At 41.8% G+C, this 21,145-nt stretch overlaps 1 protein-coding gene and 2 long non-coding RNA genes across 3 annotated transcripts in view; 2 read left to right on the top strand and 1 right to left on the bottom strand.

Annotated features, from left to right (window-relative positions):
• Positions 1-21,145, bottom strand: part of LOC141049745 (alpha-2-macroglobulin-like protein 1) — a 257,127-nt gene that overhangs the window by 5,239 nt on the left and 230,743 nt on the right. Inside the window, exons 27-34 of the mRNA XM_073546472.1 lie at positions 17,578-17,646; positions 16,226-16,385; positions 11,282-11,433; positions 10,172-10,387; positions 9,912-10,039; positions 7,996-8,086; positions 5,488-5,556; positions 2,997-3,099 (exon numbers count right to left, since the gene is read on the bottom strand). Coding sequence (XP_073402573.1) covers positions 2,997-3,099; positions 5,488-5,556; positions 7,996-8,086; positions 9,912-10,039; positions 10,172-10,387; positions 11,282-11,433; positions 16,226-16,385; positions 17,578-17,646 — 988 coding nt within the window. The remainder of the gene's footprint in view (positions 1-2,996; positions 3,100-5,487; positions 5,557-7,995; positions 8,087-9,911; positions 10,040-10,171; positions 10,388-11,281; positions 11,434-16,225; positions 16,386-17,577; positions 17,647-21,145) is intronic.
• The window catches only part of LOC141049746 (uncharacterized), a 98,430-nt gene that overhangs the window by 61,645 nt on the left and 15,640 nt on the right, over positions 1-21,145 (top strand). The gene's annotated exons all lie outside the window — the stretch shown is intronic.
• On the top strand, positions 10,394-11,427 carry LOC141049747 (uncharacterized). Its single transcript, XR_012220429.1, has 2 exons — positions 10,394-11,132; positions 11,185-11,427. It is a non-coding gene; the product is annotated as an uncharacterized lncRNA (long non-coding RNA).

Genomic DNA, 21,145 nt, shown 5'->3' with positions numbered 1-21,145 from the left:
GTGAGAACAAGTACTTTGAATTGGATCCTATAATGAATGGGCAGCCAATGTAAGGACTGGCGAAGAGCGGACGCGTCCGAGTACCGATTACCCAGATGGACGATCCTGGCTGCTGCATTGAGTATGGACTGGAGAGGGGATAGTCGAGTGACGGGGAGGCCAATTAATAGAGCGTTGCAGTAATCCAGGCGAGAGTGGATCAATGCAACAGTGAGGGTTTTTGTTGTTTCCATAGTGAGAAAAGGGCGGATTCTAGAGATGTTCTTTAGGTGTAAGCGGCAAGAGCGGGCAAGGGATTGTATATGGGATGTAAAGGAGAGATTGGTGTCAAACATAACACCCAGACAGCGCACCTGCTGCCGGGGCGTTATTGTGGTACCACCCACGGAGAAGGAAATGTCAGATTTAGGGAGGTTAGTAGACGGCGGGAGCAGAAGAAGTTCAGTTTTGGAGAGGTTGAGTAGTAGGTGGTAGGCTTGTTTGAAGAGATGGGTTTTCAAAGCGCGCTTGAATAGGTCAGGGCTAGGTATCAGTCTGATCGTCTGGGGAAGTGCATTCCAGAGAGCTGGAGCAGCACGATAGACGTCTTGGAGACGGAGGTGCGAGGTTCGGATTACGGGGGATGTTAGTCTTAGGTCATTTGTAGAACGGAGGGCACGTGTAGGGCGATAGACAGAGATGAGAGAGGAGATATAAGGTGGTGCAGAACAGTGGAGAGCTTTGTGGGTGAGAAAGATGAGTTTATACTGGACCCTGTAGCGAATAGGTAGCCAGTGTAATGACTGGCACAAGATGGAGGCATCGGTGAAGCGGCTGGACAGAAATATGACCCTGGCTGCCGCATTCAAGATGGATTGGAGAGGAGAAAGTTTGGTAAGAGGGAGACCGATCAGAAGAGAGTTGCAGTAGTCCAGACGAGAATGAATAAGAGCGACAGTAAGAGTCTTAGCAGTTTCAAAGGTGAGAAAATGTCGGATTCTGGAGATGTTTTTAAGATGCAGGTGACAAGAGCGACTGAGTGATCGGATGTACGGAGTAAAGGAAAGTTCAGTGTCGAATATGACCCCAAGACAGCGGGCATGCTGCTTGGGAGTTATGGTTGAACCCTCCAGGGTTATTTCGATGTTAGGTAGAGTGAGGTTAGTAGAGGGGAGAAACACAAGAAGTTCAGTTTTAGAGAGATTTAGTTTCAGATAGAGGGAGGACATGATGCTAGAGACAGCAGACAGACAATCCTTGGTATTTTGAATTAGGGTAGGGGTGATGTTAGGGGAAGAAGTGTATAATTGGGTGTCATCAGCATAGAGATGATACTGGAACCCAAATCTGCTGATTGTTTGTCCAATAGGGGCAGTGTATAAAGAGAAGAGGAGGGGGCCTAGGACTGAGCCCTGCGGGACCCCGATAGTAAGGGGACGAGAAGAGGAAGAGGAGCCGGAAAAAGATACAGTGAAGGAGCGGTCAGAGAGGTAGGAGGAGAACCAGGAGAGGGCTGTGTCCTTGAGGCCTATAGAGCGGAGCATAGTGAGGAGGAGCTGGTGATCCACAGTGTCAAATGCGGCAGAGAGATCCAGGAGAATCAGCAGGGAGCAATGACCTTTCGATTTAGCTGTTATTAAATCATTAGAGACTTTAGTGAGGGCAGTTTCAGTAGAGTGTAAAGAGCGGAAACCAGATTGTAAGGGTCGAGGGTCGAGAAGAGAGTTATCCGAGAGATAGCGGATTAGACGGGAGTGGACCAGGCGTTCCAGGAGTTTAGAGATGAAGGGAAGGTTAGAGACAGGTCTGTAGTTAGCAGTGCAGTTCTGGTCCAGGGATGGCTTTTTAAGTAAAGGGGTTATGATGGCATGTTTAAATGAAGAGGGAAATATACCTGTAGAAAGAGAGAGGTTAAATATTTTAGTCAGGTGAGTGGTGACCACTGGTGAGAGAGACTGCAGGAGCTGTGAAGGAATAGGGTCACTGTTGCAGGTTGTAGGCTGAGCAGAAGCGAGGAGCTTGGAAACTTCTTCTTCTGAAACAGGCTCAAAGATGTCTAGTGAGCTTGAGGTGCGGCAGGGAAGGGGATCCAGGCACTGAGGAGATAGGGCTGAGATATCCTGATGGATGTGGTTGATTTTTTCTAGGAAATAAGTGGCCAGATCCTCACCGCTGAGGTTGGTGATGGGGGCCTGTACTTTAGGTTTTAGGAGGGAGTTTAAGGTTTCAAAAAGTCGTCTTGGGTTGTTGGATAGTGAGGTGATGAGGGTGGTGAAGTAGGATTGTTTGGCCAGATGAAGGGCAGAGTTATAGGTTTTGAGCATGAATGAATAAAAGAGACATCTAAATCAAATTAGCATTTGTTGAGAACACCATCGGCCTTCAAAACAGCATCAGTTCTTCTCAGTACACTTATTCACAGTTTTTGAAGGAAATTGGCAAGGATACTTTTCCAAACATCTTGGAGAACAAACCACAGATCTCCTGTGGATGAAGGCTTGTGGAAATTCCATTAAGGAAGAGTCTTATTGGCTCCAAATTTATTCTGCACCTGGACAACAACGCCCTACTCACAGCCTACGTCATTAAGGATAGTCGCAGCGTAAAGCAGAACAAGGAGTCCTGGAAGGGATGATATGATTTCCAAACAACTGTGATATTAAAATCATTGAGTCTTTCTAAGATTTCATGAAGAGACAGAAGGATTTGCACCAGCGACATCAATAGAAGGTCTGTGGTAATTTCTACAAGATGTTTGAAACAACCTCCCTGTCGATTTCTTTCAAAAACTGTGTACAAGTGACAAGTGAACCTAGAAGAATTGATGCTGTTTTGAAGGCAAAGGGCTGAGTCACCAAATATTGGTTTGATTTCGATTTCATTAACTTTGGTAATTGGTAAAAAATACAGTAAACTCTTAGTCCGTTTATTTTTTAAAGCATTCTTTCTTTGCAGCATTTTTTTCCTAACCTGACTAAAAATTAGGCACAATACTGTAAATAAGTTGTATTCTTTACCTGGATCATAGTAATCCACCACGAAAGCAGTGGCAGGCTGCAGATTCTCCACCAGAGCTTCTTGTTCCACAGAAAAATCCAAGCTTACAGATTCATGGCAGATCTGCAAATGAATCAATCATGAAAAATATAATATCTTTACACAAAAGAGACTGCTACAACATCTGAAAGTCTATTTACATCTTTTTATGGTGCTATTGAATTGGTCGGCACTAGAAAAGCAACCAGAATTGGATAACAGCGCCAAGATGGTGTCATTTTAGGTATTGTGTTTTGAAAATTCCACAAAATACCATAGGACAGGTAAAACTTTAAAAAAGAAGTTACTGGTAAGGCATACACAGTTTCTTTTAGTTCTCAATAAGGCTGTGACATAGTTTCCACATAAATAAGAGATAAGTGAATAACAAAAAATTCAGATTGTTGGCATTTTATCCATGGGCAAATTTTCTGTCATGGATGGCTTCCATTGTCTTAACACCTTAGCAACCTAGCCAATTTTTACAATTCTGACCACTCTCACTTTATGAGGTTAATGCTTTGGAACGCTTCAAAGGATTCCACTGATTATGTGAATTTTTTTTGTGACATATTGTACTTTATGACAGTGGTAAAAATTCTTTGATATGACTTGTGTTTATTTTTGAAAAACACAGAAATTTGGCAGAAATTTTGAAAGTTTAGCAATTTTCAAATTTTCAATTTTTGTGCACTTAAATCAGAGTCGTGTCACACAAAATAGTTAATAAAGAACATATCAAACATGTCAACTTTAAATCAGCACAATTTTGGAATCATTTTTTGTTAGAATGTTATAAGGGTTAAAAGTTGACCAGCGATTTCTCATTTTTCCAACAAAATTTACAAAATCATTTTTTAGGGACCACCTCACATTTGAATTGAATTTGGGGGGCCAATATGACAGACAATACCCAAAAGTGACACCATTCTAAAAACTGCACAACTCAAGGTGCTCAAAACAACATTCAATAAGTTTATTTACCCCTCAGATGCTTCACGAGAACTAAAGCAATGTGGAAGGAAAAAATGAACATTTTACTTTTTTCACAAAAAAATTAATTTAGACCCAAACTTTTATATTTTCACAAAGGTAACAGGAAAAAATGGACCATAAAATTTGTTGTGCAATTTCTACTCAGTACAACGATGCCCTGTATGTGGGGGCAAGCCACTGTTTGGGCGCATGGCGGGGCTCAGAATGGAGGGAGCACAGTTTGACTTTTTGACCGCAAAATTGGCTGGAATCAATGGCGGGCGCCTTGTCGCGTCTGGAGACTCCTAATGTACCTAAACAGTGGAAATCCCCATTTCTAACTCCAACCGTAACAGCCCTAAACACAACCCTAACCTCAACACACCCCCAACCCTATTCCCAACCCTAACCACAACCATAACCCTAAGCACATCCCTAACCTAACACACCCCTAACACTAATCCCAACCCTAACCATAATCCCAACCCTAGCCACAACCATAACCCTAACAACAACCCTAACCACACCACAACCATAACCCCAACACCACAGCTATAACCCCAACACCACAACCATAACCCCAACACAACCATAACCTCATCCCTAACCCTAGCTCTAGCCCCAACACAAACCCTAATGGAAAAAATGGAAAAAATAGATTTTTTTATCTTATTATTTTTACCTAAATAAGGGGATGATAAAGAGGGGTTGATTTACTATTTTTTTTATTTTGATCAATGTGATAGGGTCTATCACAGTGATCAAAATGAAACAATAGGAAAAATCTCCTACTGTTGCTGGGTACCGACTGGCAGATCTCACTGCGCATGCGCCCCCCCCCCAATTTCTTCCAGGAAGATGACGTGGAGGACCAGGAAATGGAGCTGGTGTGTCCGAGGATGGCGGAGGTACATTTCTCTCTCTTCAGGTATGCTAAATCATATCAGAGGAGAGAGAAATGAATGGGAAGTCGGACTTTTGTTTTGCGATCGCCGTTATTCGTGAATAATGGCAATCACAAGACTGGGGACGGTAAAAAAAAACAACCTGCATAATGTTCTCTGGGGTCTCAGCTCTACCCCTGGTAGTCAAGACCCCAGAGATATTGAGGGGTGCTATACCCTTTTTTCTCTGCGCTGAGGAATAAGGCCACTTAACTGCTGCAGCATATCGGCGGTCATTAAGGGGTTAAACAGAATCTATCAGCAGGTTTTGCTGCTTAATATAAGAGGAGTCACTCATCACTATAAACTAAGTGGAGCCATCACTATACAAAAGAAAGTGTCAGCCTATTGTGAGGCTCAGGGGTCATGGCATGAGAAATTAGAGAAAAATGATCAAAAATGTAAAAAAAAAAATATATAACATAAAAACTTTAAACAACGAGTTACTTTCTACATATTCCCTTTAAAGCAGCAATAAATGAATATACCAGGCCTCAATAATCAAAACTGTTTCAATGACATCCAAGGCTTTATAAGAAAAAAACTGTCTCACCTTCTCCAGGTAAATAGTAACATTTTCCAGTAATATTTCTGTTTTTTCCACCAAAGGATTTTTATTCAGCTAAACAAAAAAGAGGACATGTAAATATCAATTCTGCAAAAATATCAATCATCAATGATTGTGACTAGAGATGAGCAAATCTTTAGAAACTCAAATTCGTCAGTTTTGGTGAATTTTTATGAAAAAAAAAATATTTGTGACAAATAAATTTGGTTTGAATTGTGGGTACTCGACCCTAAAAAATGTGTATACTTCTTTGAGATGTCCTATGATTTTACCTTACTCATTTCAAGTTTATTAATCCAAACATAACCTTAGTCATGTTAATATTATCTCAACAAGTATTGCTATGGATAGATGGATGGTAAGCTTTATTCACTGTTAAACACAATCTGTACAGTTTGTTCAGAGTTTGGGGGCTTTTTTCCCTAATTTTATTGCTAAACTATGGGCTGTGACATCTTCTCACTATTCAGATTCACCCCAAAGTGGTTGCTTCTGTGCATTCTTGTCTCAGCTTTTATACTGGCTACGATTGTCCCTTCTAATTGGCTGTGCTATACCATGTGATGTGATAGCGACAAGATATTATAGGGGAGCCTGCCAACTGTGAGCCTGAGGTCAAATCTGGACAGCCAAACTATATGGATGCTGTAATCTTCTGCATTCAGTAAAATAGCGGTGGGCATTTTTGGTATTCACTCAAATCGAAACTTAAATTGTTTGAATTCTCCGGATCCAGTGAATTTTTGCAGAAATTCAACAAGAATGCAATTCACAAAAATCTATTCGCTCATCTCTGATAGCGATTAAAAATTCTTCAAAACTTTTTATAATATTTTTTGAGAGAGAATTATTATCATGTTTTGCAACATCTTAAATTTACAAGTAAAATAACAGCAATTTTATAGCATTTTTGCATCAAAGCGCCCAATAGCATAAGTTTGAATGTGACCATAAAAGTATAGCAATTCTGAACTTTTGGTTAGTGTTAGAATGCTTCCTAAGTTAACTTTTCAATGAGTAAAATTTATAATTTTTTTTTTAATAAAATGTTCTTTTTCTTCAAACGGGGTAACAATGTTACATTTTTTCCTTAAATGTGTAACAGTATCTAAGATTAGTAAAAATATATTTGCCTTGTAAACTGAGCTGCAATTTTAGGTACATTCTATAGATGTAGAAAAACAGACCTTTTTCCTGACCTCATACAACTGCTTTCTTTTTCTAGAAATGCTTCACTATCTAAAACTCTGACATGCTATCCCATGCTATTTTCATTCTGATAATTTTGACAACACTTCTGGTCATCTAGTCAGAAATATTAAGGAAAATCATTGATGGACTTAAGATCCTTACTACCAACCAACAGTAGAATATTTGTGTGGACCATGAGTGTGTCTTCCATAGTGGAAACAAAGACATTGTAATCAGGAAGATAGCGGTTCAGATCTACAGTCGTATTAATTGATAACAGGACTAATTTCAAATCTATTACCACTATTGATAAACACAGAATTTTTCAAGTTTTTCTTATACCAAAGGAGTCTTAAAGCCCTCATACACATTGCAAATAAAACTGGCCAAACCCTCCAGTATCGGCAGGTTCAGTCAACAGTCTAATATGAATTTGGGCCTTCCTCCCTCAGCAGATGATGATAGGGGAGAGAGGGATCCATCCTCCTAAATTTCAGCATCATTTGTGGTGGCTCTCCTACAGAGACCTCAGGAGCCAAGCTTTCCCCCTGTGTATGGACGGTTTGGGAGCGTTATCTATAGGTTGACAGCTTTCTGTTTAAGGCCTCTTTCACACTTCAGTTTTTTACAATCAGTCACAATCCGCCAGGTTTTGAAAAAAACGGATCCGCAATTTTTTTTGGAGGATCCGTTTTTTTCCCCATTGACTTCCATTATTGGCGGATTGTGACGGATTGGCGTCCGTTGCATCTGTTTTTTTTGCGGATCCGCCAAAAGTTGCTGTCCGTCACCATCCTCAAAGATTTCAAAACGGAGCTTGCAACGTTTTTTTTCTCTGGCGGATCCTCCAGACACTATTTTAACCCGAAATTCTTTCTGGGTCTCTCTCTCTCTCTCTCTCTCTCTCTCTCCTCTTCCCCCCCTCTCCAGGCTGCGATTCCTTTAAAATTCTTCATTTGTCGGATCCGTAAAAAAAACGGTTGGGTGGCATCCGTTGTCATCAGTTCTACAACGGATCCGCCATCCGTCCTTTTGGCGGATTATGACTAATGCAAAAAACTGAAGCGTGAAAGAGGCCTAAGAGCTTCTGAGTGACATGTAACTGTGTTGCCCCTCCAAATAATTTGGATCATTTATTTTAGGCCAAGTCTTGCCCCCAAAATTAAAAAGAAGATGGAATCTAATTGAATGAGTTTTTTCATGAAGGGACAATATTTTATTATACATGTTATAATAAAGATTATTATTGCATATTCATCTCACTACTTCACAAACAGCTGAATCCCCCATCAGGCTTCTCACCTTATTCACACTTTCTCTATCAGGAACATATCCAGACACCATCCCCACTATAATCAGCGCCATATTGGTGCATTCTCGTTTTCCTAAATACCTAAGGAAATGAGAACGAAAAGCTAGTAATATTCAGATAATAAAAATGGAATGAAGAAAAGTGAAAAGAACCTCAAGGATAACAGGTTGATTTAGTTTTAATTGCTTAGAGGACAATCCCTTTGTGGGGAAGGTTCAATGATCGAAGGGGAGGTAGTACTGTAGTATTATCTCTTCCCACAAATGCATACAAGATTTCTCTCTCACATCCCCCTACTCTTAAGGGGGCTTTACACATAGCGATATCGCTAGCAATATCGCTAAAGCGTCACCAATTTTGTGATGCAGCAGCGATATTGCTAGCGATATCACTACATGTGATACTTACCTCCGACCGGCTCCCCCGCTGGTTATCGCTGATCGCGCGAGATCGTCCACGTCCATATCTTGTTGGGCGCTTCCTGCTGGCACCGACGAGCGACGCGTGGACGCGGGCGGAGGATGTCTTCATCGCCGCGTTTGATAGGTAAGTAAAGACCGCTGCTGCGTCGCTGCATCGCTGGTGAGATCTGCCTGTTTGGCAGCTCACTAGCGACCATTTAGCAATGCACCAGCGATCCTGACCGGATCGTATCATGGTCGGGATCGCTGGTGCATCGCTAAATGTAAAGGGGCCTTTAAACTCTACCCCAACATATAACACTCTTGCCTACTGTAGAAACTTTCAAAAGAAACCTGAAGACCTACCTCTTCTGACACGCCTACAACCTGCACTAACCACATACCCACCAAGCTGCATGACCAGCTCTGCCCTCACCAATTGTATCCTCACCCATTCCTTGTAGATTGTGAGCCCTCACGGGTCGGGTCCTCTCTCCTCTTGTACTAGTCAGGACATGTACTGCTTAAAGGGAACTTGTCACCCCCAGGGCGTTTTTAAGTAAAAGAGCCACCTTCAGCATCACCAAGGCTGCATTCTGTGAAGGTGGCTCTTATGTTTCTGATTCCTAGTAACACTGAAATATTGACTTTTATAAATTGCGTGCCATACCTGTATTGAGTCCCAGAGGTATGGTGTCTCCCCCTGTGTCTGCCGTTCATCATCCTCCTCTTGCGTCTGTGCCCCGCCTCCTGTGTTGCTGTTACATGTCCGGGCCCTGCGCTGTGCCAACAGTTCTCGGGCATGCACAGTGCGCGCTGCCCAGGAACTGACATCAGGCTATTACACCTATGTGTTGCGGATGCCCGAGATCCCGCCCCGCAGTGTGTTATGATGCATTCACACTGCAGGGCTGGGAATCTGGCGCCTGCGCAGTGAGCATCTATAACTGCGCCTGCCCCCATCTCCCTCCTCTTTCTCTTTCCTTCCTCGGCAGGGTCTGATGAGATGACCTGCTAGTGAACTGCGTGTGGGGAACTCAGATTTCCAACAGATTTCTTCGGCTCACATGAGATGCCACGTCTTATTAAAGATGCGTAAAAGATGGGGGCCTTGTTGGAGATTTTACATTGCGGCCCACAAGTTTCGAGTTACACCACTGACCATAATAATACAATCTTTAGAAGTCTACTTTCTGGAACTTGTGTCAATCTTGAGAAGCATTTGAAGTCATTCAAGTGTATGAAGTTGCGCTACATTGACTTCACTAATGCTGCAGGCCCTTCATTCACAGGATAATGTGGGTCAATGCACTGATCAGAAACTAATGACCTCTCCTAATCATATGCCAATATTAACTGTATGTTGGATAAAGCCATTTAAATAATGACTTACGTTTTATTGTAAATTTTTGTATTTTTTGGCTGAGCAGCTTGTATCGATAAGAGATGTTGTCACATTACCACTTTTTGTACTGGCAACTAATTCCGGGCATCTTTCAACTTACCTAACATCCACATGGACATTAAACTTTTTCTTAGATGCGTGAGTCCAGTGAGACGGCTCAGTGCTTACACTGAATGAAAAGTATCCTTTTTCACCTTCCTCAGGCAGAACATTGTAATGTAGTTGTGACTGTCAATAAATGGTTAAAATATCAAGATTTTAACATTTTTGGAGAAAACCATCATCAGTTGTCTTTGCAACATTATTGATTTCAGATTTTGGTAGTTATATTTTGGTGGAATACTAATTAGTCATTTCTACCTGTAAGTACACAAATCCGTCGCCTGTAGCACTGACACTATATTCTCCAGGGATTTCCAGAAGATCAACCCTTTGTACAGTAAGACTGTTGGCTTTGTTTACATTGACTTTGTTCACAAATCCAGACTTTGAATGAATTGTTATTGTTGAATCCCCCTTTTTGCGGTAGATGGCTTTGGCATATTTAGTCAAAGCTTGGATAGCGATGGTTGTGTCCTGCAGAACCATGTGCAAAATAAAGAAAAAGACATCAGATGAAATTTTTTTTTTTTAAATTTTAGTCAAAATTTCGACAATAACTTAATGTGCACACTGGCAAAAGCCACTGAACACACTCGGTATGGGGTTCCTATCCCATGATAAAAGTTTTTGAGGAAAAGAAGGAGTGAAGATATTGGATTTCAACATGCATACGTATTGGGAAAAATAATAGTGGGCCGATCATAGAAGCCTTATTCAGGCTTTCTCTCTTCCCCTGGTTGTGCATAGGTAACAAATGACATAACCCTTTTGATACATTCTCCTTGAATCATTATGAAAAGAGTCACTAAGGCTACTTTCACACATCCGGCTTTTGTACTCCGGCGTCGTGCGGTGAAAAGCTGTAGCAGCGGATCCAGGATGCACCGCTGATACCGGATCCTTTCGTGTGGCAGGATATGGTGTCGCTGGGATTTAAAGGAGCAGCGCACGAGAGAGAGAGATGCCAGGCACTTCTAGGGTTAAAACTCAGTGTCCGGGCATCAGGCACTTGTAGGGTTAAAACTCAGTGTCCGGGCATGCTCTGTTCAAAAAAACGGTCCGGCGCTGTCAAAAAACGTAGCATGGAACTTTTTTGCAGATGTCGGACGACGAAGTTTTGCCGTACCCGGCAAAAAAACGGATGTGCCGCATGTCCATCCGGCACAATGCGGCGATAATGAACGTCTATGGGGAAAAAAAATGGATCCGGTGCCAACCGGTGCCGGATCCGGTTTTTACAAATTTCGCAGGATCGTGCCGGATTACAAAAGCCGGATGTGTGAAAGTAGCCTAAGAATATGCATTGAAGAATCATATATGATTGTGTCAGCAGCAAGAAAAAAAGAACAGTTCTACAAAAATGGTAACCTGAGAAGAATCAAAGCCGCCCCATGAATTTTGCTGTTTCAGCATCCAACGGATGATATCCACACTGTCTTCCAGATTCTTCATGGTAGTTATTTTATCAGAAAGCAAGCTCAGAAGAAAATATGAGGCCGTCTCAACATCTCCGCGTCCATCTATTTTTAAGTATTCATAGAACATTTATAAATATTAGTGCAGGAGGTAAAAATCAATAATTTACTTTATTTTAAATTTTTAGCAGCCATATTTCAGCAGATGCAGCCCTGCATGTTGGGGCTTACACAAGTTATCCTAAAAAACGTGTTTGGGTTGCATCGATTAACTATTCAAAATCACTTTTGTATCAGAATTGGAATATGTTAGTGTAAGGAGGTGTGCACATTTTATATCGGAGAAAATTGTATTAATTTCTTTTACACTTTTCATTTTTTTATCGTCTTTTTTAACTTAATTTGTTGATATTTTCCTACATTTATGTATCAACTTTTATTTTTACTATGGGTCTACGTTGTGTGTGTTTACTGCTTTCTCTATGTACAGATAGCTGGTAACAGGGTTCTTATGGGAGCAGCCTATTAAATCATTGTTATCAGTGAACTGTGTACACTGACATTCCTGCAACATACATGTCTGAGAACACTGTCTTGAATACAACCTGCATTTAGATTTAAACCAGCTGGAGGTAAAGCTGTAGTTTTGATGATGGCCAATAGAGATGAGTGAGTTAATTCAGTACTGTTTGTTTGGACATGTGCAAACCAAACATTTCTTATTTTGCAATTTTGGGGAAAGGGGTTGATTTTTGTTAAAAAAAAATTGCAAAATAAAATGTAGACAATTAACTGAGCAGGTCTGTTTGCACAACTGGATTACTAGTTCAAATTGCCAATCATATATGCCACAACTATACTGGGCTTACCGCCACAATTTGCTTTCTGTATGTGTACCTGCCTATGTAGCATTACTTGCTGCATCTTTTTTGTCAAGTGTTGAATAATTAGCATTGCTTGTCAAAAGTTAATAGTAGTGTCATACAACATGTACAGTTGTGGCCAAAAGTATTGACACCCCTGCAATTCTGTCAGATAATAGTCAGTTTCTACCTGAAAATGATTGCAAACACAAATTCTTTGGTATTATTATCTTCATTTAATTTGTCTTAAATGAAAAAAAAACACAAAAAGAATTGTCCTAAAGCCAAATTGGATATAATTCCACACCAAACATAAAAAAGAAGGTGGACAAAAGTATTGGCACTGTTCGAAAAATCATGTGATGCTTCTCTAATTTGTGTATTTAACAGCACCTGTAACTTACCTGTGGCACCTAACAGGTGTTGGCAATAACTAAATCACACTTGCAGCCAGTTGACATGGATTAAAGTTGACTCAACCTCTGTCCTGTGTCCCTGTGTGTACCACATTGAGCATGGAGAAAAGAAAGAAGACCAAAGAACTGTCTGAGGACTTGAGAAACCAAATTGTGAGGAAGCATGAGCAATCTCAAGGCTACAAGTCCATCTCCAAAGACCTGAATGTTCCTGTGTCTACCGTGCGCAGTGTCATCAAGAAGTTTAAAGCCCATGGCACTGTGGCTAACCTCCCTAGATGTGGACGGAAAAGAAAAATTGACAAGAGATTTCAACACAAGATTGTGCGGATGTTGGATAAAGAACCTCGACTAACATCCAAACAAGTTCAAGCTGCCCTGCAGTCCGAGGGTACAACAGTGTCAACCCGTACTATCCGTCGGCATCTGAATGAAAAGGGACTGTAAGGTAGGAGACCCAGGAAGACCCCACTTCTTACCCCAAGACATAAAAAAGCCAGGCTGGAGTTTGCCAAAACTTACCTGAAAAAGCCTAAAACGTTTTGGAAGAATGTTCTCTGGTCAGATGAGACAAAAGTAGAGCTTTTTGGGCAAAGGCATCAACATAGAGTTTACAGGAGAAAAAAGAGGCATTCAAAGAAAAGAACATGGTCCCTACAGTCAAACATGGCAGAGGTTCCCTGATGTTTTGGGGTTGCTTTGCTGCCTCTGGCACTGGACTGCTTGACCGTGTGCATGGCATTATGAAGTCAGAAGACTACCAACAAATTTTGCAGCATAATGTAGGGCCCAGTGTGAGAAAGCTGGGTCTCCCTCAGAGGTCATGGGTCTTCCAGCAGGACAATGACCCAAAACACACTTCAAAAAGCACTAGAAAATGGTTTGAGAGAAAGCACTGGAGACTTCTAAGGTGGCCAGCAATGAGTCCAGACCTGAATCCCATAGACCACCTGTGGAGAGATCTAAAAATGGCAGTTTGGAGAAGGCACCCATCTAATATCAGGGACCTAGAGCAGTTTGCCAAAGAAGAATGGTCTAAAATTCCAGCAGAGCATTGTAGGAAACTCATTGATGGTTACCGGAAGTGGTTGGTTGCAGTTATTTTGGCTAAAGGTTGTGCAACCAAGTATTAGGCTGAGGGTGCCAATACTTTTGTCTGGCCTATTTTTGGAGTTTTGTGTGAAATGATCAATGTTTTGCTTTTTGCTTCATTCTCTTTTGTGTTTTTTCATTTAAGACAAATTAAATGAAGATAATAATACCAAAGAATTTGTGTTTGCAATCATTTTCAGGAAGAAACTGAGTATTATCTGACAAAATTGCAGGGGTGTCAATACTTTTGGCCACAACTGTATGGCATAAGAAAAAGAGGCAATGGCAGTTGATGGTGTATTGTAAAAAAAAACCATACCATTGCTAAAAATGTGGAAGCCCAAGCATCATCACTGGCATTATCTCTTAGGGCAGTAGTGCTATCAAACAAAGATCACAATTGACCTCTTTTGTCTCCACTAAGCATACTAGTGGGGAAAAACAGTATTGTGGAATTTATGGCACATCATTCATATCAACCACAGCAGGATGATGTTACCTCTGACAGAAACACCATCAGTTTGAGTGTTCTGCACAAAACAAAAAGCTATACTACATACAGCAACATTCTGGTCTACTTCTGAGTCATGAGGTGGCTCTTCAGAGTGTCCAGATCACACTGCGCTCTGTATGTCACAGAAGTGGCTTTTAGAGTCTATAAAGAGCCAGAATGAGGCTCCAAATGTTTACATTTTAAAAGAGACCTGTGGCTTTCTCATACAGCATCATGTGATCCAGATAGTCTAAATTGTTGTCACATGAGTAAGAAGAGGATCGGTGCCGGAGAACAGAAAAGACGGTGATAGGTGAGCATGTTAACACACTGACACTACAATATGCACACATATGCACAGGTATACTCTACCTGTGCATATGTGTGAAGGGAAAAAAGTTAATGGGAATACTGATTTAAAGAAGCACTCCCATCAACATTTTTGCCATCTTAATGTATTGCAATCATTATATTATATAGCACTGTGTACTTGAAAGGTACTTGTAAGGGGGTGGCAAGTCGAAGATAAGGTTCATCAAAGTTCCACAGCACTTGATATAAAAGGGTGGAGTGTCAAGGTGGGAAGGCAGTTGGTGCCAACCAGTGAGAGAGGAAGGATGTGTGAGCAGTGAAACACAGATTCAGAACGACTGAGGAGTGGCCAGGGACTGAGACCAGCAGGACATCGTCTGCTGTGGTGACCAGGAGATACGAGTGAACCGTGCCATTACTTCCAGCGTAGATGCTTGGTACAGTGTGTGGGCTGGGGCAGAGCTGTGGATGGGACTGGGACCGGTCAGTGTGAAAAGCTCACATTAAGTATTTATACACTGGCTACTAAAGACTTGCGGCATAGCGTGAAGTACCTGTGACTCCTGTTAATGCCAGTATAATGATAGAGAATGTTTGAAGGACTGCCTGTAGTGACGGGCCTATTGTTGTGGGTGGCGCCAGTGAAAGTTAAAGGGAATCGGTCACCCCTTTTTTGAGATATCATATAATGATATCATTCAAGTGTGTGTCACATAAGGATTCTCTTAGTACTTTTGCTTCCCCCTGACCCCGCACCTTTCATGCATAAATACCTTTTTTATATCAGTTCAGATGTATGTAAACTGCCACGGTCCGGTCCGATGGGCGGGGCTTATTCAACTGCTCCCCCCTCCCTGTCTTGCTCTACAGAAGAAGAAATGCGTAGAGCAAGACAGGGATGGGAGAGCAGGTGAATAAGCCCCGCCCATCGGACCGGACGTGGCAGTTTACATACATCTGAACCGATATAAAAAAGGTATTTATGCATGAAAGGTGCGGGGTCAGGGGGAAGCAAAAGTACTTAGAGAATCCTTATGTGACACACAATTGAATGATATCATTATATGATATCTCAAAAAAGGGGTGACAGATTCCCTTTAAAGGAGAAAAAAATTAAAGTGCAGTTCATACTGAGAGACAGTTAGATAGAATAGAGCATAAGATATTGGACTGTTAAACTGCTGTTACTGACATTACTGCTAATATTGTGTGACTTGAGGCCCTGTACGCAAAAAACTGACTCTCTCCATAAATGACACCTTCATTTCCAAATTAGGAAAATAAATAACTTGGTTGCTCTTTCATCATTTCTATCTGCGCGTTGCATCCCAGTAACCTGTTCACATACTTATAATTCTTCTGTTCTCCATTAGATCTATGACATCACGTGATTAAAAACTTACTAGCTGAATCCTTCTAAGCTCTATGTAGAAACAGAAGGTCAGTTTTCCCTGCGATAAATCACTGCAAAGGCTCTGGCAGGGGAAGGGGAGCAGGTGGGTCAGGAGTTGAAGAGAGGAATGATAAATGCAGGGACAAGAGACATCCTATTTTTCTATAATAGAGCAGAGAAAAGAGAAGCATTAGCTGGGTAGAAAGGCAAAATGCGCAATTGTACACAGTGCTATTTAATATGATGATTGCAATATATTAATAGGATAAAAACTTTAATCTGAGTGTGTCCTTAAACGTAAATTTGTACAAAAATTTTTTCTTTGCACCTTTTCCAATGCTCTGTTCCAGTTTCTCCAGGATTTGTTGTCTCAGCTCGCTTTCTCCTGATAAGGTGAAGACATACGCTAGAAGAGCCTGGGTATGCATCCTTATAACACTGTCCACTGACTTCCTAAGACAGCTCAGGGCATTTTCCACAATACTTCCCTAAACATGATATAAACGATAATGCACAATTTTCATAGGCATCCTATCACAGGGTTATAGTATAAAGCATATTAGCACCCACTGCTGGCACTGCAGAGTGCCTCTGACAAACGAGAGATGACCAATCAACTGCATCTCTTGCCATTGATTTGTACAAGTGCTCTGCAATTTCCAGTCAATTTTCAAAACTCCTTATAGAAATGAATAAACAACTGCATGATCGGCCACTTATCCTGTGTCAGTGGTGTGTAACACAGCCCCATTCTTGAGATGGAAGGTCGGGTTCCTGTTGATATGCCAAATATATATATGTATACCCAGTGGCAATAACTATTTAAAGGGGTTGGGGGTTAAGGAGTTAAAGTGAACCTGTCAGCAGGATTGTGCACAGTAACCTACACACAGTGTCAGGTCGGTGCCATTATACTGAATAAAATGATACCCTGGTTGAAATCCATCTTGTGGCTTTTTCTTAATCTTTATTTTCAGTTTTGTGTTAATGAGATTCTCGTGTCCTAAGGAGGGGTTGGTGTATGTGGTGCTCTGATTATATATTCATAATGCAGACTGATGACCCTCATTGACCTTCCCCCTAGTTTGCATAATGAATACCATCACATACTGAATTTAAAAAAAAAAGCTTCTTTAGCAGCTATCTGTTTGTATAGAGATCCGATAGCTGTTGTTGCGCAGGCGCTGGCGGCACCATCTTGCTGGAGAAGAAAAAAAAGTCCTCCAACAAGATGGCACTGCCTGCGCATGCGCAATAGCAGCCTTCTGCCGACACCTGCCTGCAGACGCTTTTTATTTTTTTAAGTATATACAGATACTCATTATGCAAACTAGGGGGCAGGTCAGTGAGGGATCAGTGACCTGTCAGCAGTCTGCATTATGAATATGTTCTCAGAGCACCACATACCCCAGCCCCCGCCTTAGAGCACGAAAATCTCATTAACACAAAACTGAAAATAAAGATTAAGAAACAGCCACAAGATGGATTTCATCAGCCAAGGTATCATTTTATTCAGTATAACGGTGCCAACCTGATAGTGTGTGTAGGTTACTATGCATAACCCTGCTGACAGGTTCCCTTTAAGACTTTTTTTTTTAGAAATGAAAGATTTGTAACTCCTTAAAACTCCAATATTTTTCATAAGTTAACAGTTTTGCAAATGAACATAAAATTTCTTACATTATAAACGTTGTGATGTTCAAGAAGAGCGATAGTGACGTATGCCGTGCACGCAATCTCGCCATCGTCCTATAGTTAAAAAAAGATTTTAAAACTTAGTTTTATCAATACAGTGCCCATGATGTGTCCCACGAATGGGAACAACCTGTAATGCATATTTCTCTTTGTTTTGTTCTTCCTCCAATCAGCAAAATTCCCTGTTGTTGCTAGGTAGAATTAGACTGTGTGAAAATTGTCCCTAGGTCCCTCCTGTAGTTGAGCTCTGTATTAGGTTGCTCCTCCCTTCTTCTTCAGTTTAGCCTACAGTGGCCATTACTCAAGACGCATGTGTTCTCCCCTGTACAGATTACCCCTTTATATCTACTGTCCATTGTAAACTAATACAAGATTTTGGAAGAAATCAGCATCGTTTCGCCTGGTCTTTCTACTGTTGCATTGCCAGTGGAGTTAAAACTATCTGAGGACGCCTCGTGGTGTAAGTGCAAGTTATACAATTATCTAAGAAGCTGATAGATAGAATACTTGGGACTCGCAGTCATCAGGAGGAGTCAGAATAGTAAAAAGGGATAGCTGTGACCAGGATCAGTACACAGCTGTAATCCAAGAAGAGGATGTTTACCATAAGGCTAATGTAAAGCCACAACAGCAGCAGCTTACATGGCTGCAGGCATTCTCTGTGCTCTTCACTTCAGAAAACTGCACAGTGAAGGATTTATCCTGTTACTAAGAACAGTTCACAGCCTGTAATCAGAGAAAGGATCCATCTATAAACTATTGAGAAGCTGCAGTTTACATAGACTTGTATTATTCTGTGCTCTCCAGCTCAGGCTTCTTGCAACTTTGTATTGTCTCCTTGACAACCAGGAGCAGAAGAGCCCCCCACCTTTCACTGCAGAGACTGTAGCTTTTTGCAGCTCATATTAGGCCTGTTTCACACTTCAGTTTTTTTGTAAGTTAAAATCCGCCAAAATGGCGGAAAATGGATCCGTTGGTAACTGATGTGAACGGATGGCACCGGACCGTTTTTTTTTTGACGGATCCATTCAATGAAGAATTTTAAAGGAACCGCAGCCCAGGGAGGAAGGGGAGAAAGAGAGAGAGAATTTTTTCCAGCCACCAGAACAGACTTTAGGGTTAAATTTCTGGCTGAAAGTGTGAAGTGCAGATCCTGCCGCCCAAAAAAACGTTACATGCTCCGTTCGGGCATGTCGGCGGACCGCCAAATTTTGGCGGATCTGCAAAAAAAGGCCATCCGTCAAGATCCGCCGGTAATGCAACTCAATGGGAAAAAAAACGGATCCGCCAAAGAAAATGGCGGATCCGTTTTTTTTGCAAAACGGCGGATCTTGACTGATGGACAAAAACTGAAGTGTGAAACAGGCCTTACCCAGATCACATCTGCCTGTGAGTTACAATGGCTGAAGGAAAGTCTGCAATATCTTTATATGAGGACTCAGCCACTAACAGACCCAGGCGCTCTGCTAAGCCGTCACTGAAAGCTATAGAGAACCTTGAAATCATTAAACATGAACTTTCTTGTAATATATCCATCTTATGGCAAAGACTGCAGTCACATTAACAGCATCTCCCAGTATGCCTCTCATGAGTTACCACCAGAGGGAGCCATTGGACAATTGTACTCTGCATACCAGGCTTATAAACACACTTGTAAAAAATACATCTCAACGCTACAGAAATTAAATATGCCAGAATCGCTAAAAGAATGCGAGGTCTTCCAACAGCTCAATGCCGAACGAGATAGCATCGTGCGCGACATTGTGATCAAAACAGAAGCAAAAATCCCACAAATGTCAGAAGTGACATCGCACAGATCCAGGTCTGCTAGGAGCTCAAAACAATCAATCAAGTCAAGCTCATCAAGGTACTCAACCCTCAGTGAACAACTCATAAGAGCGCGTGCCGAAGTAGAATCTACGAAAGTGCAAGCCATTTTCGCCCAAAATAAAGCAGAGAAGGAAACAGTATCTGCACGCAAGAAAGCAGAGATGGAAGCTGAATCTGCACGCAAGAAAGCAGAGATGGAAGCTGAATCTGCACGCAAAAAGCAGTGATTGAAGCTGAATCTGCACGCAAGAAAGCAGAGATGGAAGCCGAATCTGCACGCGAGAAGGCGGAAATAGAAGTCCTGCAGAAGGAATACGAACATGCAGCAGCCGTGGCAAAGCTAAAGGTCTTTGAGCAGGCTCTAGGTTGGAGCCAAGGAGGCAGCCTCAATTCATACAAACTCGAAACAGAAGACTCACTTAAGCGCACAAGAAATTACGTGCTGAGCCAAACCAACGAAACCCTGAACATCAACAACTGTTGTGAGTTCATTTTTCCCTTCACCGTTGAGGTCTGATGAACTCCCTCCTCTGGTGAAGGAAGGTAGTGAGGCTGATTACCAAACACCTGGGCAGCTAGATGATGGCTGGGTGGCTGGAATTGAGGACTGGATATAAGGCAGCAGACGCCCTTCTGCCTTGCTGGTGATCCTGCTGAATTCTTGGAGACCGGTCTGATTCCTGCGTCTCAAAGCTAAGTTTTTGTGCTCTGCTTTGTACACTACAGTTTTGTTTTTGTTTTTGCCTTGTTTTTTGGGAGTTCTGCCATCCCCAGCCGGGGGTGAGCTGAATTCTATTTTTGTCTCTGATCTGTTGATCTTTTGCTCTGTCTTCAGAATATACCTGAGTGCTGATAGTCTTTTGAAGCCTAGCGACTTCAGGGCCTGTTTTTCCTATCAGTCGGTTGGCACATTTTGGATAGGGTTTTTTTTGCGGATGGCAGACAGCGACTTTCCTATCCTGTCCTATTTAGTTAGCTTGGGCCCCATCATTTGCTCAACCTATCTTTCTATCTGTGTTAGTGTTTTCATCTTGCTTCACCGTCATTATATGTTGGGGGCTGCCTATTGCTTTGGGGTCTGCTCTGGGGCAGTTTAGTTTTTCCCCTTTCTGTCTTTAGGCTATATAGTTCTCCGGCTGTGATCGAGGGGTCTAGGGCACCGTAGGAACCCCCACGGCTTCTTCTAGTTGTGGTGGATAGGTTCAGGGGTCTGCAATCCGATAGCCGCCAACCTCTCTGGTTTTTCTGGACTTAAAGCATTTTGCTTTTTCCTCCTTCGGTGACTCATCATAACAGAATCACCAGCCATACCGCAGATCCTAGGGTACTCAATAGCAGGAGAGAATTGTAAAAAAAAAAAAAAAAAAAAAAAAGTGTCAGAATTTTTTTGTGTGCATATTTTTTCCTCTATATCTCTGAGGCCGTAGGGGGAATTTTTCTCTCAATGGAGATGAAGCAATTGTCTGATCGTGTGGAGCAGCTCGCTGCTGAAGTGCGGGGAATTTCCGCCTATCTTGCTCATTCACATGCTGCTAAACCAAAGATTCATACTCCTGATGTATTTTTGAGGGATCGGTCTAAATTCTTGAATTTCAAGAATAATTGTAAATTATTTTTTGCCTTGAAGCCTAACTCGTCGGGGAACTCCACGCAGCAGGTTAAAATTGTCATCTCTTTGCTGCGCGGCGATCCCCAGGATTGGGCGTTTTCTTTGAAACCTGAT

Source organism: Dendrobates tinctorius, unplaced genomic scaffold (genome assembly GCF_039654945.1).
Source record: "Dendrobates tinctorius isolate UK_male_01 unplaced genomic scaffold, ASM3965494v1 ptg000147l, whole genome shotgun sequence".
Lineage (NCBI taxonomy): Eukaryota > Metazoa > Chordata > Amphibia > Anura > Dendrobatidae > Dendrobates > Dendrobates tinctorius.
The sequence above is the reverse complement of the archived record's forward strand: the minus strand, read 5'-3'. Positions and strand labels throughout refer to the sequence as shown.